Source organism: Bubalus kerabau, chromosome 16 (assembly GCF_029407905.1).
Source record: "Bubalus kerabau isolate K-KA32 ecotype Philippines breed swamp buffalo chromosome 16, PCC_UOA_SB_1v2, whole genome shotgun sequence".
Lineage (NCBI taxonomy): Eukaryota > Metazoa > Chordata > Mammalia > Artiodactyla > Bovidae > Bubalus > Bubalus kerabau.
In genome coordinates, this window is record NC_073639.1 from 76,512,283 (window position 1) to 76,536,061 (window position 23,779).

The 23,779-nt window shown below is 64.0% G+C and overlaps 3 protein-coding genes across 4 annotated transcripts; 1 reads left to right on the plus strand and 2 right to left on the minus strand.

Annotated features, from left to right (window-relative positions):
- Positions 1–620: 620 nt before the first annotated feature.
- LZTR1 (leucine zipper like post translational regulator 1) lies at positions 621–12,732 on the plus strand. 2 transcript variants are annotated; one of them, XM_055549803.1, is made up of 21 exons: positions 621–914; positions 1,351–1,413; positions 3,828–3,884; positions 5,512–5,591; positions 5,885–5,993; positions 6,679–6,762; positions 7,310–7,367; positions 7,666–7,805; positions 8,154–8,355; positions 8,742–8,897; positions 9,299–9,409; positions 9,559–9,651; positions 9,736–9,816; positions 9,905–10,070; positions 10,196–10,365; positions 10,508–10,619; positions 11,169–11,295; positions 11,368–11,517; positions 11,984–12,089; positions 12,170–12,250; positions 12,476–12,732. In XM_055549803.1, exons 1-21 carry the CDS (start codon positions 715–717, stop codon positions 12,590–12,592), a joined length of 2,463 nt encoding a protein of 820 aa, XP_055405778.1. In that variant the 5' UTR covers positions 621–714; the 3' UTR covers positions 12,593–12,732. The 2 variants fall into 2 exon arrangements, with proteins under 2 accessions (XP_055405778.1, XP_055405777.1); XM_055549802.1 differs by having other exon boundaries at positions 623–914; positions 10,463–10,619.
- A 479-nt stretch (positions 12,733–13,211) lies between these two features.
- THAP7 (THAP domain containing 7) lies at positions 13,212–15,955 on the minus strand. The gene is made up of 5 exons (XM_055549808.1): positions 15,906–15,955; positions 15,676–15,755; positions 15,232–15,387; positions 14,696–14,833; positions 13,212–14,545 (listed from the first exon to the last, which is right to left on the minus strand). Exons 2-5 carry the CDS (start codon positions 15,753–15,755, stop codon positions 13,993–13,995), a joined length of 927 nt encoding a protein of 308 aa, XP_055405783.1. The 5' UTR covers positions 15,906–15,955; the 3' UTR covers positions 13,212–13,992.
- A 462-nt stretch (positions 15,956–16,417) lies between these two features.
- On the minus strand, positions 16,418–22,155 carry LOC129629674 (tubulin alpha-3 chain). Its single transcript, XM_055549807.1, has 5 exons — positions 22,015–22,155; positions 19,989–20,211; positions 19,363–19,511; positions 18,593–19,273; positions 16,418–16,800 (listed from the first exon to the last, which is right to left on the minus strand). Exons 1-5 carry the CDS (start codon positions 22,015–22,017, stop codon positions 16,504–16,506), a joined length of 1,353 nt encoding a protein of 450 aa, XP_055405782.1. The 5' UTR covers positions 22,018–22,155; the 3' UTR covers positions 16,418–16,503.
- Positions 22,156–23,779: the final 1,624 nt, after the last annotated feature.

The window sequence follows — 23,779 nt, forward strand, 5'->3', positions numbered from 1 at the left end:
GAGGTGCTTCTTCAGAGGGCAGAGGGAGCTCGCGCTTGGCAGTTCCGCGGCGCTGACCACATTAGGGCCGAGGACTGGGTCTCGTGGCAACCTAAGCTTCCTGAATGCCCATTTCGCAGATGAAGCAGCTGAGGCTCTGCCTAGAGTAGAAAACCCAGAGCCTCTGCGCCACGCTGCCTCGCAACGAGAAGGAAGGCCAAGGGGAGCGGAGATGAAGGGTGCCGGGCCGGGGACCCAGCAGGAATGGGACGGCCACGGGGACCACGGGGGCCGCTGCGAGCCCGGAACCCTTCCGTTCGGGATTCCGGGCGCGGCGGACAATCGCGACGGAGCCACGCGCACAGAGCATGCCGGGAGCCGCGCCGGGGACATGAGGGCCGGGCGGGGCAGCTGCCGGCTCCACGCACTCTGGAGCGGGGGGTGAGGGGGTACCGCGCGCCGCGGAAAACATTTCTGGGGAGACCACCATGAGTTCGCCCCGCAGGCCAGCAGGTAGAGTCCACCCGAGACTCGCCCAAGAGTGCGGACGGCGCCGGCCGGAAGTGCGCGCTGAACCCGGAAGTGCACGGCGGAACTCGGAAGTGTGCGGCGGAGGCCGGAAGTGTGGGCGCCGGCCGGCGCAGAGCTCGCCGGGAAATGTAGTTCCGTGGGGGCGGCTCGGGGCGGCGGCCGCGCGTCCCACAGCCCCGGGGTCCCATCGGCCGAGGACTCGGCATGGCGGGACCGGGTGGCTCGGGCGGCCCGATCGGGGCCGGGGCGCTGGCCGGCGGCGCGCGGTCCAAGGTGGCCCCGAGCGTGGACTTTGACCACAGCTGCTCGGACAGCGTCGAGTACCTGACGCTCAACTTCGGGCCCTTTGAGACCGTGCATCGTTGGCGACGCCTCCCGCCCTGCGACGAGTTCGTGGGGGCCCGGTACGGCGGGGCTGGGGGTCCCGGGGACGGGGGTGTCCGAGCAGGTCTCCGGCGCGGCATAGGGGCGAGGCCGGGCCGCGCTGTCCTGGGGCCCGACGCGGTAGTATTTGGGGGGCGGGGGGGTTGGTGATCAGGGTTAGGGGAAGGGGCTTCCGGGGGGATCCCCGAGCACAGTGCCCGGGGCTGCGGACTACGGTCACGTTGTGTTTGTGGGCGTGGAGTTGGAGCCCCGGGGCTCCGCAGTGGGGTGGGAGAGTCAGGGGTCTCCACGCTCGGAGCCCTTTAGGGGTGCTGCTGGAGCTTGGGAGTCTCCACCGATCTTGGGGAGGAGGGTTGTTATCCGACTTAGGTGACAGCCCCCCGCGCTGAGTCTGGTTGGCGTGTGCCCCCCAGGAGGGTCCTGGCCTGACGGCCGCCTGCCCCTCTCTGTCTCCAGGCGCAGCAAGCACACAGTGGTAGCCTATAAAGATGCCATCTATGTGTTTGGTGGAGACAACGGGTGAGTCTGGGTTTCAAGGGAGGAGTGGGGTGGTGGGGACTTGGTCTCTGCAGCTCCACGGACACTCTTCCAGGTGTTAGCTAAGCCCTGGGCCCGGGCTGCCCAATCCGTGAGGCTCTCTCAGCTGTGGGGAGCACACACTCAGGTCAGGGAACCGGCTCTGTCCTTCCGCATGAGTGGACTCAGCCTTGAAGGAGACACGTCTGCCCTGGCCGGTACCCCGGCCAGGCGCTCCTCCTTCCCCGTGCCTCACGTGGGCGGCTGACAAGGTTCGGAGGACACAGATTTCCTGCCTTCCCGCATCTCTCACTTGCACAAGGGTTTCCCTACATTTCGCTGCACATGCCTGGCAAACAGCCTTTCCCGGTGGCCCATCTCCACCCCACGACAGTTCCCGGTTCAGTGGTGGCTGGTTCCTTCCGTGAAGCAGCTGCCAAGGTGGCCCTTGGTCTGTGCGGCCGCGTCCTGCTGCTGGCCTGGTTCCTCCAGGAGCTGCATCTCCCCGGAGGCACCGAGCTGTCTTAGCAAGGGCGGGGCCCCACCTAGCGCAGCACAGCAGGCCGGAAGGCTTATTGTGCACCACGAGAGGGGTGTGCAGTCTGCTCAGCCTCCCTGGAGAGAAGTGAGCCAGGCCAACGATGAAGAGTCTGGAGCAGAGGGATCAGTGTGGCAGAACTGTGCTGCCTGGAGTCTGCTGGGCTTCCCTGCCGCGTCCACCCCGGATGTACACAGGAGAGGCCAGGGATGGCCCCCCGAGGCTCTGGAGGGCTGGGAGCCACCTGGGTGTGAGGCTGAAGTTGGGCTCCTGGACACACGGGACTCGGTTGAGGTCAGCTTGGTGGCTTTGAGAAGGTGGCTTCAACCCTCCACTGCCCCCGGGTCTCCTCTGTCAAAGGCGGTGGGCCTCTGCCTTGCTTTTGAAAGGTGCTCCTGACGGTCAGTGAGCACCGGGCTGTCAGGGCCCAGGACACAGGTGTCCCCGTGGGGCGGGGGTGCTGTGGGCACAGACCGATCCCGCCCTTGAGCTGTCCGCCCCTCTCCGCCACAGACTGGCCTGTAGCTCAGGCAGGCCTGGCCTCTGACGGGCTGCGGCCGCGGTCCCACAGGATCCCTCCGTGGGGCCTGCACCCTGGGGAGAAGGGTCTCCTGGGCATGACCCCTGGCTTCCAGCCTCTCTGCCCATGCGCAGCCAGCTGGAGCACGTTCCTTCTCGGCTCATAACCCCAGCATGGCCCCCTCTCTTTGGGGAAGGCGCACGCCTTCCTGGCAGTGTGTGAGACCCGGCACACCTGTGTCCACAGCTCCCCTGCTCTTGCCTGTGGGGCACTGGACACTCTGCCTCGCTGTGTCTTGATTGCACGTGAGGACCCTCCCACTGCCTCCCTGCTTCCCACCCTCCCTGCCCCTCCTCTAAATCTCCTGGGACTGAGGCCTTCCCCACCACCCCTCAGACCAACTGGACTAGCTGGTGGCCTCCCCTCCACTTCTGCGCCTCTTACGGGCTCCACTGGTCCTCAGAGCACCCAGATGTTTGCCATCTGTCTCCTCGGCCAGGGCTGGAGCTCTGGCCCAGGGCTGACGATTCAATACATGTGTGTCATTTCCGGGAATGAACTGAGGAAGAGGCATCCATCCCCAGGGGTTTACTGCAGCCTGGAGACCCCCTGAGCCAGAAAAGGCCTAGTGGCCAGCGCAGGGCCGGGGGTGATGAGTCCCCCACCCTGTGCCCGGGACACAGCCTTTGAGTGACAGATGTGTAGCCGGAAGCAGAAACATTTTCTCTGCAATGTGACACTAAGAGAAGGATTTGTCTCGTTCGAGTTGTAACTTTGTAAACAGCGCAAAGGTGGCTCCTCCGCTTAGAGGGTGCGCAGGGTGAGGGAGGGGCCTCGGTCTGCTCTGCTTCTCTGCCCATGGGGCGTGGCCTCAGGCCCTGTGGTCGCCCAGGCTGCTTCCTGCAGAGGGAGCGGGGCCACAGGCCTGGCCCACGGGCAGGGGTGCTGGGCTCTTCTTGGGTGGACCCCCTTCTTGCTCTTACCGTGAGGGTTGGGGGGTAACGTGGGGTGTTGTTAGGTGGCCTGTGGATCTGCTTTGTGCTTTATTGTATCTTGAAAGTGGTTATTACCTTGGCTCTGCGATAAAGAGGCAACAGGAAGAGAGAGAAGGCAAGAGGCCTCCCTGACCCGCTGCGGCCTGGGAGCGGGAGTGGGGTGGCTGGGGAGGCGCAAGGTGCCTGGAACCAGGCAGGCTGGCCCCACCTCCGTGGCGGCCCCGGGTCCCGCATCCACAGGGAGCTCCCTTTGGGGTCCCATCTCTGGGCCCCCGAGCATCAGCTGGTTGCCCTGGCTGAGCCTCTCAATCAGCTGCCCCACCCCCGGCTCAGTGTCCATCCCCCGGTCCCCGCTGTCTTTCAGGAAGACGATGCTCAACGACCTCCTGCGTTTCGACGTGAAGGACTGCTCCTGGTGCAGGTGGGCGCCCTGGCCAGACACGGAGCACCCCCGTCCAGGTCCCGTGCAGGCAGAGCTAGAGATGCTTCGAGCAGTTGATGACCGCACCCAGCCCTCTCTTAGTGACCCCTGGCCTTCTTCTCTCTTCTTTCTACTTCCTGACTTTCTTTTCTGGGCTATGGCTGAGATTGGCTGAGATTGGTTTTTCCGAATCCTGTGATTTTAAGGGATCTGTTTGATCCAGTTGTGGGTCCTTAGACTCTGCTTCAGGAGAGCTGTTCCACCACCAGGTCCATCTCCCAGGCCAGGGGCTGCTGTGGGAGCCGACTGGGGGGCCGTGACCTGACGGGTCCTTCCAGGATGGTCTCCGCCACTACAGGGGCCAACCAGCAGCTGCCCCCCACCCTCCCTTCCCCCGGGCCCATCCCATTCCAGGAGGCCCTGCACAGGCAGTGGGCAGCCTGCAGGTCCTGGGTCCTTCGCCTGCTGTGTGGTCTTAGGCAAGACACCTGCCCTCTCTGAGCTCTGGATGTTTGTCCCCTTCTGCTCCAGTCCAGCCCCGGTGGGGGCAGCTCCCAGCTGAGGGGAGGAAAAGATCCTGGGGCTAGGAAGTGTTGGGCTTCCTCCTGAGCTGTGTCCGCTGCCAGCCTCTGCAGCAGCTCTGAGCCCTGCCTTCCGCGGGGGCAGGGGTGTCTCACCGCCCCCACCTTTGACAGAGGACGATGTCTGGGCCCAGGACTCACAGCGGCACCCTGCCCAGACCCCCAGCTGGCACTGGGGTCACTTCAGTTTTTGTGGTGTTTCTCTCATGCTTGATTGTAACCTGTGTCTAAGAGTTATGGATGAACTGGAAAATCACTCTCAAGACTTTGAATTCATGGTTAAAAATTGCTTTGGTTAAAAGTCTGAAAAGGAGCAGCCCCAGGAAAACAATATAAATGGGTATATAATTCCGTGAATAAGTCCCATGGACACCTGCGCTGCAGAGCACGGCTCAGCCTGGGGCTGCAGCGGGGGATGGTTCCAGAATGGCCAGGATGCCAACTCGTGATCCCACTATGCTCAGTCCAGTCTGACTCTTGGCAGTCCCACAGGCTGCGTGCCAGGCTTCCCTGTCCTCAACTGTCTCCTGATGTGGTTTTGTGCTACGTTGCTTCAGTCGTGTCCGACTCTCTGTGACCCCGTGGACTGTAGCAGCCAGGCTCCTCTGTCCATGGGACTCTCCAGGCAAGAAGCCTGGAGTGGGTTGCCATTTCCTCCTCCAGGGCATCTTCCCGACCCCAGGATCAAACCTGGGTCTCCTGCAGCTGGCTCCTGGGCCGCATTGCAGGCAGATACTTTACCGCTGAGCCACCAAGGAAGCCCACTATCTCTTGGAGTTTGCTCAAATTCGTGTTCACGGAGTTGGTCATAGAGAAATTACAGAAAATTACCCAGAGGCATAATTGTGGGGAAGGTGGGGAGGTGTACACTCAAGCTGTGGACGGTGGTTTCTGGCAAAGGGATTACATGTTAGGTTTTAGTGCTTGGTTTTGTTTTTTCCTTAGTTGGCAATTTTTTTAAGGCTTCTATAATAAGAAAGTAGAGGGCAGTTTGGGGGTGATGGGGCTGCCCACCGCTGACACCTGATGCCCCTTCCCCCACCCAGGGCCTTCACCACAGGGACCCCTCCGGCCCCCCGCTACCACCACTCCGCCGTGGTCTACGGGAGCAGCATGTTCGTCTTCGGTGAGAGGCGCCTCCCGTTGAGCCTCGGCCCCGGGCTGTGCTGGGCCAGCCTCTCTGTGCCCTGTCCTCCAGCGCATGTGCTGGGTCGGGGGCCCCTCGCCCGGCCGTCCTGGTCTCCAGGGGGGCACCGTCTGCCTCTGTGGCCCGGCTGCTGTCCCCAGAGCCTCGAGCAGGAGCTGATGGGCTGCAGGGGTCCTGGGGGACACGCTGACCGAGGACAGATCCCGCCCCCGCCCCCGGGTTTGCAGATTAAACTGACCCCTTGGCCTGTGGGGGCTCCTTGCTCTTCACAGGGGGCTACACTGGCGACATTTACTCCAACTCGAACCTGAAGAACAAAAACGACCTCTTTGAATACAAGTTTGCAACTGGCCAGTGGACAGAGTGGAAAATTGAAGGACGGTGAGACTGCTGAGACCTTGGGGTTGTACGGGCTGCCATGCTGGGTCTTGGGGGGTGGCCGGCCTGGACTGGCCTCTGTGGGGTTACAGATGAAGGGGCCTTCCGGGACGGCCCAGGGGTTAAGACTCCGCCTTCCAAGGCAGGGGGTGTGGGTTCGAACCCTGGTCAGGGAGCTACGATCCCACTTGCCTCGGCCAAAGGACGGAAGCACAAAACGGAAGCAGTGTTGTGATAAATCCAGTGAAGACTTTAAAAGATAGATGAGGAGCCTGCAGCCTGAAAGAGAGGGCACGCAGCGGCCTGAGCTGGGAGTCTGCGTCACCTGCCAGCTGGCCCCGTTTATGCATCCCTGGCTCTTAGCTCCCCTGGATCCCTCCAGAGGGTAGGAGGACCCAGTGTTCTGCGGATGGCGCTTCTCTGGCCCTGCTTCACAGGCACCCCCTCGATACCAGGCAGGGGCTTGGAGAGGGCTCTGTGCCCTTGGACGTGTGACTCCTCGTCCAGTTCCCTGGCCTTGCGGGCTCAGACTCTGCCAGGTCCCTTATTCCCAGCAGCCTGGGTCAGCGGGTGTGGGCACGGCCGCCCCAGGGCGGTGGGGCTCACAGGGCTGGGACCCGGGCTGTGTGGGGCTGTGAGGCTCAGCTCTGCCCAGGGTGCCCCCAGCCCTGCCCTCTACTCGCCCCAGGCTGCCAGTCGCCCGCTCGGCCCACGGTGCCACGGTGTATAGTGACAAGCTGTGGATCTTCGCGGGCTACGACGGCAACGCCAGGTAGGCCGTGGCCTGGAGACGCGCCGGGGCACAGAGCGGCCCTCCTGCCCCAGGGAGGGCGCGGGAGCTGGGTTTCTCAGGAGGGTGGGTGTGTGGATCGGGCTGGGGGAAAGCTGCTGAGTGGAGGCCCCCCGCCGGACCCCCACCAGGGACAGGCGCTCTGGCACCCCTGAAACTCCTGGGGTGACTGAAGGCGTGGTGGGCCCCCCACGTCTGGGCTGCTGGCCAAGGATGTTCAAGACCATAGCTGGTGTCCTCAGAGCTCAGAGCGGGGGAAGCAGGCGCCTTCCTGTTGTGGAACGTTGACATTGCTGTGTTCTGATTGCAAAAACACCAAGGACCCCAGCCAGTTCCAGAAGCCCCGAGTGCCGCAGGCTTCGTGGTGGCCCCGGGGGCCTTGGGGCAGCCCCCAGCCGAAGCCCCCACCCCGAGGCAGCTCTGTAGTCCCCGGTCAGATTCCCTCCTGGGCCTTCTGTCCCGGCCGGGCCCAGGCCCACCCTGACCACCAGCCCAGCTGCGGGGTCCCGCCCCCTCTGTCCTGATGCAGGTTGAACGACATGTGGACCATCGGCCTCCAGGACCGGGAGCTCACGTGCTGGGAGGAGGTGAGGGGCGTGGGGCGGGAGGCGGCCACGCCGAGCCTGCGGCTGCCGTAGCCGGGGACAATGCGTCCTTCCTCGGGCACGATGGGGGCGACCGCTGCTGGGGTCCGGGGTGGTCTGTCCGCCCGCTGCCCTGCTGCCCCTGTCGTGAGGGCTTCACCCCAACTGTTCACCCTGGGCCCGTTCACGTGGGGGCTTTAAGCTGTTGCTCAGATGTGGACTGTGACTCCTCGGGGTGAGCGTAGCCCCAGCTCAGTGGCCCGGGCCGGGTGCAGGGCTGAGCGGCCTCTCCACCACGCAGGTAGCCCAGAGCGGCGAGATCCCGCCCTCCTGCTGCAACTTCCCCGCGGCCGTGTGCAGGGACAGGATGTTCGTCTTCTCGGGCCAGAGTGGGGCCAAGATAACCAACAACCTCTTCCAGTTCGAGTTCAAGGACCAGACGTGAGTGCCCTGCAGGCGGAGCCCCCGTCAGCGCTCCACACCCGTGCCAGGGGGCTGCCCCAGGGGCCCCACATGCAGCTGGCCACCTTGGCGCAGGGCCCTAATGCAGCCTAGATGGCCCTCCTCTGGGTCCCAGCGTGAAGACAGCTGCCCCCTAGTCCTCCGCTGCTGCCTGCTCTGTTGGGGGGGATTGAGGCTGAGACGGACCCCACAGTGGTCCTGAGGGGCCAGACAGGGCTGGTGCCAGGGTGGACTGGGGTGGGGGGCTCAGCGCCCAGGCGGAGGCTGCAGGGCAGCAGGAGCCGCCGCCCCGTGGATGGTCACACGCAGCGTGAACCCGCCTCGCAGGTGGACACGCATCCCCACCGAGCACCTGCTCCGGGGCTCCCCGCCGCCCCCGCAGCGGCGCTACGGGCACACCATGGTGGCCTTTGACCGCCACCTCTATGTGTTCGGGGGCGCTGCTGACAACACCCTCCCTAACGAGCTGCACTGCTACGATGTGGACTTCCAGACCTGGGAGGTCATCCAGCCCAGCTCGGATAGTGAGGTGAGCGCGGCTGGCCCACGGGTGGCTGAGGCCAGAGCCAGGAGCTCCAGGCGGCCAGCAGGAGCGAGGCTGGGATGCCCAGGGCCCTCAGCCCCGGACACCGCCGGCCCAGCCCTCTGCCCTCCACTGAGGACCTGCGGGGTAACACGCCGCAGCACTGTGCGTGCGCCGTGCGTGCGCCGTGCTGAGCACGTTCCCGGGATGTGCGCGTGAATGAGGCCTGGATCCCGTCTCCGCCATGCCGGGGGAGCCCCCCGTTTTCCGGCCCCTCCTACACCCACGCTGTGGCCCCAGCACCCATCTGCATGCTGGGCGGGGCCAGCAGCGGCCTCCCGCCGCCCGCCCAGCCCTTGCTGAGGGCCCCTGCTGGCACCTATCACCCCCAGGTAGGCGGGGCCGAGATGCCAGAGCGAGCGTCTACTTCCGAGGAGGTGCCTGCTCTTGGCTCCGAGGAGCGGGCCGGCTGCAAGAAGTCCCGGGACGTGTTCGGCCTGGACTTCGGCAGCACCACCTCCAGGCAGCCGTCCCTGCCTGCCTCAGAGGTGAGGCCCGGCACCCTCGTGGGTCCCCCACCCCCCACTCACGCCCTGGAGCCGGTGGTGTGGTCAGGAGGCAGAGGCTCGGGGGTCACCCAGCACGTGAGGGGAGGCCCGGAGCCCACGCCCCCTGGCCGGGCCGCAGGAGTGCAGCACCTGGCGCCTGGCGCCGCCTCGCGGGGCACAAGGTCTATCCTTCCCTTTTGCGCACACAGGCCCCACCTCCCCCACACGTGGTTTTTCTGGGGAGGGGGTCGTCTGGTCTCCTGTCCTGTGATCCCCCGCTCTTCCAGGCCACTGGTGCCGTCCTTGTTTACAGCCTGGCCGGCGCGGGGCCTCAGGCAGCCCCGCCGCTGGACATCCCCCGCCTTCCTCTCCCCTCCGCCGACTGACCCCTCTCCACGCAGCTGCCCAGCGGAAGACTCTTCCATGCGGCCGCCGTCATCTCGGACGCCATGTACATCTTCGGGGGCACGGTGGACAACAACATCCGAAGCGGGGAGATGTACAGGTTCCAGGTGGGGTGGCCTGCGGCGGAGAGCCTGGAAAGGTGGGGTGGCCTGCCGCGGAGAGCCTGGATGCCGAGGCCGGGGTGGGGGCGGGGCGCTCATGGGCCGGGAGCGGCGGGCTGCACCGCGCCGGCCAGCAGCGGGGTCTCTGCTCGCAGTTCTCCTGCTACCCCAAGTGCACGCTGCACGAAGACTACGGGCGGCTGTGGGAGAGCCGCCAGTTCTGCGACGTGGAGTTCGTGCTGGGCGAGGTGGGTGCCCCCACCCTCCCCGTGCCCGCCAGCGGCCCCTGCCCCGGGCCCTCGCCCCCCACCGAGCCCTGCCTCTCCCCGCAGAAGGAGGAGCGCGTGCAGGGCCACGTGGCCATCGTCACAGCGCGCAGCCGCTGGCTCCGCAGGAAGATCGCGCAGGCGCGGGTGAGGCCGCGCGCGCGCCCCGCGGCACCCCTGCCCCGGCCCGCCCGCCGCTTCCGTGGCGCCCTGAGCCCTCTTCCTCTGCCTACAGAAACTGGAGGAGGAGGCGGCCCCGGCGCCCAGGGAGGGCCCCGCGGCTGCTGCAGGAGCGGCCCGGCCGGCCCTGCTGCGTGTGGCCATCCGCGAAGCGGAGGCGCGGCCATTCGAGGTTCTCATGCAGTTCCTCTACACCGACAAGATCCAGTACCCGCGGAAAGGTCAGCGCGCTGCGGCGGGGCGGGCCCCGGTGGGTGGACCCCAGGTGGGCAGGCGGGGCGGCCTGCGGCTCCCAGGCCCAGTTCTCCCGCGCGGCCCAAGGCTCACGGGGGCTCTGGGGGCGCAGGTCACGTGGAGGACGTGCTGCTCATCATGGACGTGTACAAGCTCGCGCTGGGCTTCCAGCTCTGCCGCCTGGAGCAGCTGTGTCGCCAATACATCGAGGCCTCGGTGGACCTGCAGAACGTGCTGGTCGTGTGCGAGAGCGCCGCCCGGCTGCAGCTGGGCCAGCTCAAGGTACCGGCAGGGTCCCCCGGCGGCCCCCACCCCCGCCCCTCCCGCTGCGGCCCCGGCCCGGGGGTCCTGACCCGGGGCCCACCGCCTGTGTGTGCAGGAGCACTGCCTGAACTTTGTGGTGAAGGAGTCGCACTTCAACCAGGTGATCATGATGAAGGAATTCGAGCGCCTCTCCTCCCCTCTGATCGTGGAGATTGTGCGGCGGAAGCAGCAGCCGCCGCCCCGCGCCCCCTCCGACCAGCCGGTGGACATCGGTAGGGAGCCCGCCTCTTCTGAGGGCAGAGGGCACCTTGGGCACAGGGTCCAACCGCGGGCGACTCATGCTCGGGCAAGGCGGAGCCCCGTCAAGTGGGCTGGGCGCCAGGGCTGCACCTCCGGGGGTGTTCTGGGGGCACATGGCCCTTGCTGGCAGCTGCTGCCCTGACTGGGGCGCCAGGCCTGGGGTCTGTCTTTAGTGGGCCAGCTTTTCTTCCAGGTGCGCCCAGGTCTGGGGCCTGATGAGGGGTGGGCGCGGCCCTCAGATGCTCGGTGCCTCCCTGTCCTGTCCCCACCGAGCCGGGAAGGGACCTTAGGCTCCTTCACCCTCTGGCCCCGGCTCCAGGTGACACAGCACAGGGGCGGGGCGGGCTCCGGGGGCCAAGTCAGAGAGGAGGCCGGGCTGCGGGTGGGGGCCGGAGCCCCAAGGGCCAAAGCGGGGGGAGGGGCTTGTTGGGGGGGCGCGGCCACGTGCCAGATGCGCAGGGGGCGGGTATCAAGCCCTAAGTCAGGAGCAGCCCTCTAGCAGTCTCCCTCCACGCCCCCAGGCACGTCTCTGATCCAGGACATGAAGGCATACTTGGAGGGCGCGGGCGCGGAGTTCTGCGACATCACTCTCCTGCTGGACGGGCACCCGCGGCCAGCCCACAAGGCCATCCTGGCCGCCCGCTCCAGGTGGGTGGGGTGTGGCGCGTGGGCTCGGGGTTGGGCGCCGACAGCCTTGCTGAGGCTGCCTGCCGCCCGCAGCTACTTCGAGGCCATGTTCCGGTCCTTCATGCCCGAGGACGGCCAGGTGAACATCTCCATCGGGGAGATGGTGCCCAGCAGGCAGGCCTTCGAGTCTATGCTGCGCTACATCTACTACGGCGAGGTCAACATGCCGCCCGAGGACTCTCTGCATCCTAGCCTCAGGGCTTCCGGCCACGCCTGGCAGCCTTGGACCCCGCCGGCCAGGGGCTGGGCAGTTTCCCAAGCATTCCTGGTGGCCCCGTCTCCCCTGAGCTCTCGGTCGGTCCAGCTCAGAGGGGTCTGCAGCCAGGAGGGATGGGGGGCTCCGAGGACGCGTGGCTCCCAGCCACGTCTGCTCCGTGCTGGTCGGTGCAGCGGAGGGCGAGGATGGGTCTGCAGGTGCGTGGGGGACTTTCCTTGGGAGAGGAGCCTAGGGTGTTCTTTGGATCCTGAATTGGGCCCTGGACCCCCAAGTGGTTCAGAGCCCAGGCAGAGGGCAGGTCTGCCCTGCCTGGATGGGAGCCCCGCGTCCTGGTGGTGGGCGGGCCCCTCCTGTCCTGAGGCGGGGCAGCCCGGGCTCAGGGTGGAGGGGAGGCAGGCTCCCTTGGCCGGCGGCTCCTTAACCAGCCCCCAGCTACCTGTTCTCGGCGCCCTACTACTACGGCTTCTACAACAACCGGCTGCAGGCCTACTGCAAGCAGAACCTGGAGATGAACGTGACGGTGCAGAACGTGCTACAGGTGGCGGCCCTGGGTCTGGGCGGGGGCGGGCGGGCGGGCGGGCCGGCCGGGGCAGTGCCTCAGGGAGCCCGCTGTTGCAGATCCTGGAGGCGGCGGACAAGACGCAGGCCCTGGACATGAAGCGGCACTGCCTGCGCATCATCGTGCACCAGTTCACCAAGGTCGGGCGCCGCCCTGCCGCAGGCCGCGCCGCCCATCGGTAGCCAGGCCCGGGTGGGGTGCGGGGGGCTGGAGGCTGGCCCCCTGCAGCAGTGGGCTCTGGGGATAACCAGACGGAGAGGTCCACCCGCTGGCCGTTCCTCGCCCCCCCAGAAGACCGCGGTCGCCTGGCCCGGGGCAGAAGGGAGAACCTGGTTCCATCCTCTGGCCTCTGGTTGCCTCCGCAGGTTTCCAAGCTGCCCACGCTGCGCTCGCTGAGCCAGCAGCTGCTGCTGGACATCATCGACTCGCTGGCCTCCCACATCTCAGACAAGCAGTGTGCAGAGCTGGGGGCCGACATATGAGGGCCCAAGGGATGCTGCCCTGCCCGCTGCAGACTGTGCCGGTCACACTTGGGCCTGCAGCTGAGGGGTGCAGTGTCCAGAGCCTCCCGAAGGAAGCTGAGCGGACACGGGGGTGTCCCAAAGCCCCCATCTCATTGCTGAGGACACACGTCCCCCAGGAAACGGACAGTGAAGCAGGTCTCTGGCTTGCAGCCTCTCCCAGGGTGGGATGCCAGGCCTCAATGGTGAGGACTCCACAGGAGGAAGGGCCTGGCCAGGGCCCAGAGGGGCAAGGAGCCCGTCAGGAAACTGGCTTTGGGTCCCCTACCGTCGTGCAGGGAACCAGCATGGCTTGTGCCTCCTGGCAAGCCATGGGTCATGTTGCCAAGATGCCTTGATGTGGGCCGCACAGCAACCCCCAACCCTCATCAAGGTCAGTGTAAGTAAGGGTCCTGTCCTGCCACCCAGGGCTTGGGCAGGTGGAGTCCAACTCCGGATGAATTGTGAGGTGTGAAGAGCTCTGAGCTCAGCTCCCAGCCGGAGGGGTCAGCATCTCCGGACAGCCAGGCACCCCCCGGCGCAGGTGCACATCGGGGCCCTGGGTGTCCCAGAAGAAGTCAGAGACGTTCCAGGTCCCCGCTTGTTCCCACTATTTATTGTCAATAGGCTTGCCTCCATTAAAGCCACCGCAGCGCTATCTGCACCCACAGCCCCTCGCGCAGGCCTCCCGAGGCCGGGCCAGGCGGCCCGAGGCTCAGGACACGCCAGCCTCGAATGGCTCTGTTCACTCACCACCCCACGGAGGGCTGCGGGGAGGAACGAAGGACGGCCTCGGGCCTCTCCTGGTCCCTTGCTGGCTGCCTGACTCCTGGGCTGCCTGGAGGCTCCTGCCTGGGAAGGGCTGGGCCGCCCCATCCTCTGTCCTGCGGCCATCCCAGTGGGTAAGGCACCATTCTGCCTCCCTTGTGGGAACAACAGCTCTTGTGCCCAGGCTGCCAGGAAGCCACTTGGGGGGGGGGGGTATCTTCTGAGCCTTAAAGCTCGTTTCCTGCCTCGGGTTGTGCCCCCAGGATAAACACGGGGCCTGCCACACCTCCGGCCTGACTGACAAGCCCCGGGTGTGGTGGGGGGTGGACGGCCTTAGTCTAGGGGTGCTCACCTGGAGACAGCAAGTTTGGCAATGGCCCGAGGTGGACCTCGGCCGGCCTGGGGGCTTGGGAATCACCGTGACTGCAGGGCCGAGCCCTCTGGGGGCTACAGCCAGTTAGGGGAGATGGACATGGTACCCAGGGGGTGGGGCCCCAGCCCTCAGCTGAGCCAGAGAGCAGGGCTTTCTGGGATCCCCTTTATTGTGGCGGACACAGCTAGGGGCAGCTCCCTCTCCAGGTGGATCCGCAGGCCGAGCGCTGCTGGACGGCCCCTCAGGCCATGCTGCTGCTCAGCTGCATGGCGAAGTCCTGCACATGCTCCTTCAGGGTCTGCCGGGCATCGGCCTGGGCCCGCTTCTCCCGCGCCCGCTCCTGCTGCAGCTTGGTCAGCCGCAGCCGCAGCCGCTGCTCCCGCCGCTTGCAGGCCTGCAGCTGGCGCTGGGCCTTGTCGAGGGCGTCGAGGGCGGCCTCGGCCCGCCGCTTCCAGAGCAGGGCACTGCCCACCTGGTAGCTGTGCTCGTTCTGGATGTAGGCGCCGGCGGGCGGCGGGAGGCGCAGCATGTAGGCCGAGGGCGAGACAGGCCGCGGCTCCAGGGGGGACGGCTGGCGCTCCGGGGAGGGCTGGGCACTGCAGCCCGCTTCATCTGCCTGGGCTCCCAGGGGCCCCAGGAGGTCGGAGAAGGGGCTGCTGAGGCCAGGCTCCAGCCTCCCGGCTGGGGAGGCAGACAAGGCAGCAGGTGCCGAGGCCTCTTCCACAGGAAAGCAGGCGAGGTCGGCAGGTGGAGGCGGGGAAAACGGAGTGGTGGGCCCTCGGCCCTCAGAACAGCTAGGAAGAGACAGACAGACTGACATGCTGGGCCAGGCGCAGGGTGCCCTGAACCCACTCCACAGGCTCCCAGCCCCGCCCAGGAAGGCTGCTGGCCAGCACCCTGAAGGCCGGGCCCTCGGGAGCTATACACAGTGGGACACCACGTACCGCTTCCTGCAGCGCCGGAGCCGGCTGACGTCTGGGGGGCCGGGCGGGTAACCGTGCCCCTTGGTCTTGGTCCGGCGCAACTTCGAGAAAGACTCAAATATGGTGGGAACCGCTCCCTCCTTCAGCCTGTGATACCCACTGCAGGGAAAGTGGTCTGGATGAGACGGAGCACAGCCCTGCCACACTGCAGGTCGCAGAGCAGGCTGCCACCCTGGCTCCGTGGGAAATGGGAGGCATCGTGCCGACAATGAGTTCAGGGAATTTCCCAAGTTAAGGGCCCCACCAGCACCGGAGAAGCAGGCAGAAGGACGGATTTCTTCTGCGCCTTTGCTGGGAGGGCTGGGGTTGCAGGGAGCGCGCTCCGGCCGTGGCCAGTGCGGCAGGAGTGGGGCTACGGTCTCGCTGCTCAGGTCCGTCTGGAGCGGAAGGTGAGGTTACGAGGTGGGAAGCACCAGAGCGGCTACTCCGGGGCCCTCCCCACCGGCCACCCACCCCGTGTCCACGCCCTCCCGACCGCCGGCTGTCATGGGGCTCACCTTATTCCCACCAGCTCAAAGCAGTTCTCCTCGAAGTGCTTGGAGCAGAAGTAGATGTACTCGGACGCCGGGTCCCACAGGCCCTGCCCGCTGGGGTCCAGGCGCTGGCAGTTGGCCAGCCACAAACCCCGCCTCGGGTTGTCCTTCTTGGGAAGCCTGCGGAGCCGCAGGCCCGTGAGCGCGATAGGAAGGCGCGGCCCGGCTCATACCGCCCCTGGACCTCCGGCGAACCCTTCCCGCGCGCAGACCAGGGAGCTGAGGCCCCCGGAGAGGTAGAGGTCCGCAGGGCACCATCGCGCAGCGCAAACGCCGCCTACGGCTGAGGCCGCGGGCCGCCCCCGCCCGCTCCGGGCCCCCCCGAGCCCCGCCCCCGGCGCGAAAGCGCGTGCGCGGCGGCGGGACGGGCGCATGCGCAAGGGGCTGTCCGCGCGCCGGCGCGCTGACCTGTGGAAAGAGATGCCGCGGTTGCGCGTCTCGCGCGTGTCCCGTGTGCAGCAGCCGGCGGCGGAGCAGTGACGCGGCATCTGGGGCAGAGGCGGGAGCTCGGTCTCGGCGGCGGCCGGGGCCCAGGCCGCCACCCCGCTCCGGCGGCCCCGGCCTGGCGAGTCTCCCCCGCCCGACCTCGCCGAGTCCAGCCCCAGCCCGCTGTCCCGACTCCTGTCTGCGGCACTCACGGTCTCGCCATTGCGGCGCCGCCGAGGTCTCGCGAGGTTTGGCTAGCCGCGGAAGTCGGTACCATAGAGACGCGGAAGAGCTCGGCGCTCGCCGAGGGGCGGGTCCCGGAAGCGGCGGGAAGGGGCCGCGGCCTCGACCAGGCCGCCGGGATCGGGGTGGTGCCGTCAGAGCCGGCACGCACGCGTCCCCCGGGGGAGGGGTTTGCCCTGGGCCGGGGGAGACTAGCGCCGCTCCTCCGGGGCGCAGGATGCGGGCCCCGATCCGAAGACCCGCTCGGGTCCGCTTCCTGCCCCGAGGAGCTCGCTGACCCGGCGTGTGTAGGAGGACGGCGCGTCCCGGTTCCGCCCCCCGCCCCTTTCCGGGTTAACGCGCCAGGTGAGGCAAGGCGGAGTCAGACAGACGTGCGGCACTGCCGCAACACTGCTGTCCGGGAGGAAGACGGTTCTCCCCTAGGCACACTTGGAAAGGCGGGTATCTGGCGGGGGGTTGGGCCCAAAGCAATATACAGAGATGATGCTCAACACAAACTTTAATAGGGAAACACGTCTGTCACGGGGCTGTCGGGGGACAGGATGCGGGGCTCCGGCCGCGCCCCCTTCAGTACTCCTCCCCTTCCTCGGCCTCCGCCTCCACCGAGTCCACGCCCACCTCTTCGTAATCCTTCTCCAGCGCCGCCAGGTCTTCCCGGGCCTCCGAGAACTCGCCCTCCTCCATGCCCTCCCCCACGTACCAGTGCACGAAGGCGCGCTTGGCGTACATGAGGTCGAACTTGTGGTCCAGGCGGGCCCAGGCCTCGGCGATGGCCGTGGTGTTGCTCAGCATGCACACGGCCCGCTGCACCTTGGCCAGGTCTCCCCCCGGGACCACCGTGGGGGGCTGGTAGTTGATGCCCACCTGCCAGAGAAGGAGAACACGAAGTGGGGAGTGTGGCCTCGGAAATGCATGGACCCACTTTAGATGATGCCCTGTAGGAACGGGTACTGTATTTTTTGGCAGTATCTGCCACTGTTTAATACCCTACACTTTCACTTGCTTTTCAGCCTTCTGCATGACTAAATTATCTTGCCACATACACACTTTTATAATGAGAAAACCTAATACAAACATGGAAAAAGATTCCACGAAAATGGTACACCACTGAGCAAACGGTTGTTAACACGTGAAGTCACACTCAGACTGACAAGTGAGGATTCAACATCAGGGGTGAACTGTCTTCCCTGGGGACAGCAGTGTGACCTCCTGTACCTCCCCAGACTGGCCTCCCCTCTGGCTCAGACTCAGCCAGGACGGGAAGCCTGGGCACAGTGCCAGGCACCCCACAGAGTGCTGCCCAGCTGAGAATGCCTTGGGTGGCAGCCTTCCCTTCCAAAGGTCAAAGTAAGGGCACTGAAAGGAAACTTCCTCAAACCAAGAAGAATGGAAGAAGAAAAGACTTCCCTGGTGGTCCAGATGCTGTGGTTTACTGCAGGGGGGCCAAGGGCTGATATCTGGGCTAGGGACTAAGATCCCCCCTGCCGGGTGACATGGCAAAAAAAATAAAAGCTTTCAACCCCAACCTATAACCTAACCTCAGAGGCCTGCAAACATCTATGGAAGGTGTAATTTTGTGGATATCTCCAGATTGGTGAAACCCGTTACATACACGTTATCCCTGAGAGTCACTTTACATGTGTGAGTTGTACACCCTCAGGTGGTCCGTGTCAAGGTGTCTTGAAGTGGGGCTCACAGAGGCCAGGTGGGTGCAACAACGTGGGTGTGGTCAGAGGCAAGCTCTGATATTTAAAATGGGAAAACGAAGACCCACACATCGCTGCTACTTGTCCTCATTTTCAATCTACAAAGGCCCTGGAGATGGCAACTCCCAGACACTGAAGGGACCCATCAGGGTTTAGACGCGGGATCCAGCACTTTATCTAACGCAGGTCGCTTGTGAAAAAGGACTCAACGAGAAGAGGGCGCAGGGTTAACAAGCCCAGGCGTGGCCAGGCACTTAGCCTGGTGATCCGGGGTCTAAAGTGGGACATTCTGGGACTTGGCTTCAAATTCAGGATGCTCCTCTCTGGGCAGACGTTTCACTGTGACACTAAGCACAGTTGGAAGAGCCACTGGATCATCAGTGTGGTTTTGTATGGGAGGCGGCACTCCAAGTCTGGCTTGGAGAAACAGCAGGGAGCCACCCCTGGCCCCACAGAAAGTACTGCGCAATGAATGGAAGATCCTCTACAGAAACAAACGCCGCCTAAGATCCAGTGACAACTGGTCACTGAAGTAATGCGGGATCGAAACCCGTTGTTTCTATCACAGATGAGCCCCCGGACTCTGACCAGGTTCTTGGGGCAAGCAGCGGGGAAATGTGAGGACAGGCAGGCCTGCAGTCTGAGGTCTCTGAAAGCTCCCTCCTTCCGTCGCTGCCCCTGAGGCCGTTAGGTTCTAAAAGCTGTCTCAGCCTCTGTCTCTGAAGTGTAAGATATTAGTAATGTTAGCCCATGAGCATTATGGGTTGGTTGTGAGAAGTAAAGGTACATCAAGTACTGATCGAGATCACGGCGTCCAGCACACCGATCACTAACCTTGCTGTCCCTGCAGCCCAGCTGCCCTGGAACAGGGGACCCTCTGCGCGGGTCAGCACCCCGCCCCGGGGCCATCCACGGGCAGAAAGCTGCGCACACGCCACCACCCAGCCTACCTTGAACCCGGTCGGGCACCAGTCCACAAACTGGATGGTGCGCTTGGTCTTGATGGTGGCGATGGCCGCGTTGACGTCTTTGGGGACCACGTCCCCCCGGTAGAGCATGCAGCAGGCCATGTACTTGCCGTGGCGAGGGTCACACTTGACCATCTGGTTGGCCGGCTCGAAGCAGGCGTTGGTGATCTCGGCCACGGACAGCTGCTCGTGGTAGGCCTTCTCGGCCGAGATGACCGGGGCGTACGTGGCCAGGGGGAAGTGGATGCGGGGGTAGGGTACCAGGTTGGTCTGGAACTCGGTCAGGTCCACGTTGAGGGCGCCGTCGAAGCGCAGGGAGGCCGTGATGGAGGACACGATCTGCCCGATGAGCCGGTTGAGGTTGGTGTACGTGGGCCGCTCGATGTCCAGGTTGCGCCGGCAGATGTCGTAGATGGCCTCGTTGTCCACCATGAAGGCGCAGTCCGAGTGCTCCAGGGTCGTGTGCGTGGTCAGGATGGAGTTGTAGGGCTCCACCACGGCCGTGGAGACCTGGGGCGCCGGGTAGATGGCGAACTCCAGCTTGGACTTCTTGCCGTAGTCCACCGAGAGCCGCTCCATGAGCAGCGACGCGAAGCCCGAGCCGGTGCCGCCCCCGAAGCTGTGGAAGATGAGGAAGCCCTGCAGCCCCGTGCACAGGTCCGCCTGCGGGAGGGAGAGGCGTGAGCCGGGCCGCACGCGCCGCCGAGAGCCTCCCCTCCCCTCCCCGCCGGGAGCCCCCGGGCCCCCCTCACCAGTTTGCGGATGCGGTCCAGGACCAGGTCGACGATCTCCTTGCCGATGGTGTAGTGGCCACGGGCATAGTTGTTGGCCGCGTCTTCCTTCCCGGTGATCAGCTGCTCCGGGTGGAAGAGCTGCCTGTAGGTCCCCGTGCGCACCTCGTCTGCAGGGGGACAGCGGCCGGGCTTGGAGGACGCCGGTCCCACCCCCGTGGCCGGCTCTGGGACCCGCCCGTCTGCAGGCCCGCACCGTTCCTCCCTGGCCTGGGGTCAGGTCTCCCAGGAGAGTCTCCAAGACAGATACGCCCCACCTGCCATTTTCGGCTCCGGGGGTCCATCGACCCAGAAGAAGCCTCAGCGTGGCGGGTTCCCAAAGGACGGGAGCGCCCAGGCGGCTCTGCGGGCGCCTCTCGCCCACACCTGCCGCTCCACCCCAGGCGTCACTGGGACGGTCCTGCCACCCTGGACGGATGCCAGCCTGACTGACCCGCGCACCCCGTGGCCTGGGTCTCCCGGGCTCCGGGGTGACTGTCTTGTCGTCTCCTGGGTGGCCGCTCCCCTCGGAAACTACCTCGGGCTTCTGACCTGGAGGTACCTGGCGAAGGTTCTGGGCGTCCCTTGCCAAGTGGGAGGGTACCTACCGACCACGGTGGGCTCCAGGTCCACGAACACGGCCCTGGGCACGTGCTTGCCGGCCCCGGTCTCGCTGAAGAACGTGTTGAAGGAGTCATCCCCGCCGCCGATGGTCTTGTCGCTGGGCATCTGGCCGTCGGGCTGAATGCCATGCTCCAGGCAGTACAGCTCCCAGCAGGCGTTGCCGATCTGGACGCCCGCCTGCCCCACGTGGATGGAGATGCACTCGCGCTGGAAGCAGAGCAACGAGTGAGGCCTAGCGACACGGCCGTGGTCTCTGCACGGCACGCAGATCTAACTCAATGGCTGTATGTGCCTCAGAGCGTCTCAGGCTTTCTCAAGCCTTGTTTTCAAGGAGCCTTATGTGACCCTTTTAACCCTGTGAAACCTGGCTTGCTCCAAAGTACCTGAGCTGACAGCGCCAGAATTAGCCCAAAGCCTGCGTGTTTGCTACCATAGGTAAATCAGTTACTTTAAAACTTGCAAGCCATATAATGTCAATGACAAACTCCATGTTATGGCTAGTCACAGTACTTCTCTGAAGAATATAGCAATTTTGATCGTGTCCTGACCAAAGGATAGCTGTAATGGAGCTGGGAAAGGCAAGTGGATAGGACCTAATCACCTGCCCCTCTAGGTCTACCCTCTGCTCTCTGTCCAGCTCTGTGTTCCAGGCTGACTTGTACCCCCTAGCTTCTGGTTGCGTTAGCCCGTGTCAGTCAGCAGCAAGAGATGGAGGTTAGAGGAAGGTGTGGCCAGGCTGTCTTGGGTTCCTTTTCAAGGGCACAGACTGTGGGCAATCAGCAGTCGTCAGAAACCCACCCACTCGGCTCTTTGTAAGCGCTGCCTCTGCTCACTCCTTGCAGCCTAGGATTAATGGCTCCCAGAACGGCATGTGCTGGGACACTGCGCTGTCCTCTGGTGGTTTCCTTAAACCCTTCCCCCTTCTTTATAAGTACTATCTTCTAACAGATTGCACTCACAGTACCTATTAAATATTTTGAATGTGCCCTCGATTTCCTGCTGGGAATGTAACTCTACATTCCCTAACCGTCTGGATGATTTTAGACACATCATCCGAACAAATACATAGAGGAGATCAAGTGAGATCTGAGGAGTGCCACTCACCCTAAATTCTAACTTACAGTCCTAGGAGCTTGGTCCTGTTTCTATCACACAAGCACCGTATGTCAGAGATGAACGTGAGTCAGCAGTCCCTGCACCTCATTCCGGAGCGAAGCACTGGGCTCTGGAAAGACCTCCTCCAGTAACAGAGCACTCACTCCTCCAGAAGAGACTCTTAACAGAGCCCTGGAAATGCCTTTGAAATCCACCCAGCCACACGGTCTTCAAACGCACAGTGTTCGCTTTGAATCCAGAACGGCTGTATTTCACAGCACGCCTGTGTCACTCTTGCCTGCTCAGCCCCAGTGTGTTCAGGGTCAGCTCTGTGACCCAATGTCTTCAAATGTGCGGCTGGGGAGCTCCGTGGTCAGTAGAGGCCATGTCCACCTGACTGACTGACAATGAAAGGAATCGCTCGGGGAAATCATTCCTCACTGTCCTCAGAAAGGCAAGCGCACCGCCGTCCTCGCCTGGATCACTGAAGTTTGGTTAATGATATTCCTGTCCCTGGCTCCATTTCCTCTCCCAAAGCTCCCGCAGACCAAATCCTGTGCCCCCGGTTCTCGGTAGATGACCTCCTTCCCGAGCAGGCCCCCTCAACCTCTGGAGCCCGGCGCTGCCCACTGTCCGCTCCCCGCGAGCTGGACCTGGGACTGCCTGCCTCCTCTGAGCCCTGGGGCTTCAAGGCAAGGCCCGCTGGCCGCCGAGGCCCTCGGACGTCGATCCTCTCGGGAACTACGGCTCTGCCTTCGCAGTTTCTCTTTCTCAGCCTCTGTTCGGGTCGCCGCGTGATTCACACCAGAGGCCCACACGGGGCTTCTCCAGCGTCCTCGGTCTGAGCCCCCCCTACCAGGAACATGGCCCCCAGGCCTCCTGGCCCGCCCGTCCTCCCGCTCCGTCCATCCGTACCATGATGAGCTCAACCGCCGCCGCCTCCGCCGCCGGTACACAAACACCAACCGCTCTTGCAGACGCCGCCGCTCAACTGCAGACGCCGCCGCTCAACTGCAGACGCCAAGCCTCGAGCTCCTTGGACGAGCCCCCCCACGTCGTCGAGGACCCAACGCCGCCGCCGCCGCCGATGCCCATTGGTCCAGAGCGCTGCGGGGCGGGGCGAAGCCTAGAATCCCGCTTCTGATGGACTCACACGGGACTCTCGGTTTGTGGTGCGTTCTGATTGGACATGGGTTTGGCGGGAAGGCCGCGCGCGGGAGGCGGAGCGCGCCCGGTCTCCTTATTCGGTTTCCTCCAACTCGTCCCCGCCCCGCCCCGCGCCCCCCGTCCGCCCCGCGCCCCCCGTCCGCCCCGCCCCGCCCCGCCCCGCCCGCACCTTGCAGCAGGCCTGCTCTGGTCTACTCCGCCGCACCCCGCAGGTTCTCCGCCCGGGGCCTCCTTGTTAATTGGGGAGGGCGCTGGGCCGTCGTGTAATGACTGGCTTGGTTATTTGCAGGCCCTACAGGGAAGTAGGGGACCGTCCTGCGGCGCTCGGCCCAGCCCCGCGCTCCGACTGTGAGGTCCTCTCACCGCCCTGTAGGGCGGAGGGTTGCCAAAGGAGTGCTGCCCAGCATGGGAGCAGGGAGAGCAGGCTCCTGGGGCTCTTCACGGGCCCTCATCCCGCAGGCCTGGCTCCTGTTACCCTCCGTCGCCTCCTGGCCCCGAGCACCGCCTCAGGTTAGGACGTCGTCGTGGGTATGGGGGGACCGTCCTTCCTCAGGCGCCGAGAACGCCGCAGACTCGAAGCCTGTGCTGCCGGCTTGGTCTTAAGTACGACTTATTTTTCTGGTTGTAAAAGTAAAACACTGAGTGTGAAGAGTGGAAAAAGCAAAAAAAAAAAAAGGAAATAAAAGCCATAAAGCCAAAACCTAGAGATAAGCATTGTTAATGTGCCAGGGTTGTTTTGTTTTGGGTCTTTTTTTATTTTGCTTTTCTGCTAGTATACACATTTATACATTTTTTCACACGATATGGACCAAAGAATGTGTATATATAACAGCACCCCACTCCAGCACTCTTGCCTGGAAAATCCCATGGACGGAGGAGCCTGGTGGGCTGCAGTCCATCCTGGTGGGCTGCAGTCCATGGGGTCACTGGGAGTCAGACACGACTGAGTGACTTCACTTTCCCTTTTTACTTTGATGCATTGGAGAAGGAAATGGCAACCCACTCCAGTGTTCTTGCCTGGAGAATCCCAGGGACAGGGGAGCCTGGTGGGCTGCCGTCTATGGGGTCGCACAGAGTCGGACACTGAAGTGACTGAAGTAGTTTAGCAGCAGCAGCAACAGTTTTTCTGAGATAGAATGTACATATTGGACAAGTCACCCAGTTAAAGTGGTGCAATAAGTGGTCTTTTATGATAAACTTCTTTCACTTAGGGTAGGGTTCATCCATGTTGTCGCACGTGTCATTACTTCCTTCCTTTTTTTCTTAACTGTATAAGACCCAGTTTGCATACCGTACAATTCATCTATTTAAAGTACACAATTCAAATACTTGTAGTATGTTACTGAAATTGTGCAACCATTACCATAATCAGTTTTAGAACATTTCCATCATCCCAAATTTCATCCTTTTTTATTGCCAAGTAATATTCCATTGTATAAGTACACTACATTGTATTTATCCACTCATCACTTGGTGGGTATTTGCATTCTGTGGATATCATGGATACAGCTGC

Bases quoted from the DNA above. Each gene is read 5' to 3' on its own strand.
- LZTR1 (XM_055549802.1), top strand. From the start codon at position 715: ATGGCGGGACCGGGTGGCTCGGGCGGCCCGATCGGGGCCGGGGCGCTG. The intron at 11,296-11,367 runs GTGGGTGGGGTG...TGCCGCCCGCAG, and splicing joins ATCCTGGCCGCCCGCTCCAG to CTACTTCGAGGCCATGTTCC. The intron at 12,090-12,169 runs GTGGCGGCCCTG...CCGCTGTTGCAG, and splicing joins CGGTGCAGAACGTGCTACAG to ATCCTGGAGGCGGCGGACAA.
- THAP7 (XM_055549808.1), bottom strand. From the start codon at position 15,755: ATGCCGCGTCACTGCTCCGCCGCCGGCTGCTGCACACGGGACACGCGC. The intron at 15,388-15,675 runs GTCAGCGCGCCG...GCGGCTCCGCAG, and splicing joins CGCGGCATCTCTTTCCACAG to GCTTCCCAAGAAGGACAACC. The intron at 14,834-15,231 runs GTGAGCCCCATG...CTTTCCCTGCAG, and splicing joins TTTGAGCTGGTGGGAATAAG to TGGGTATCACAGGCTGAAGG.
- LOC129629674 (XM_055549807.1), bottom strand. The intron at 19,512-19,988 runs GTAGGTACCCTC...GTCCCCCTGCAG, and splicing joins CCTGGAGCCCACCGTGGTCG to ACGAGGTGCGCACGGGGACC. The intron at 19,274-19,362 runs GTGAGGGGGGCC...TCCCTCCCGCAG, and splicing joins TGGACCGCATCCGCAAACTG to GCGGACCTGTGCACGGGGCT.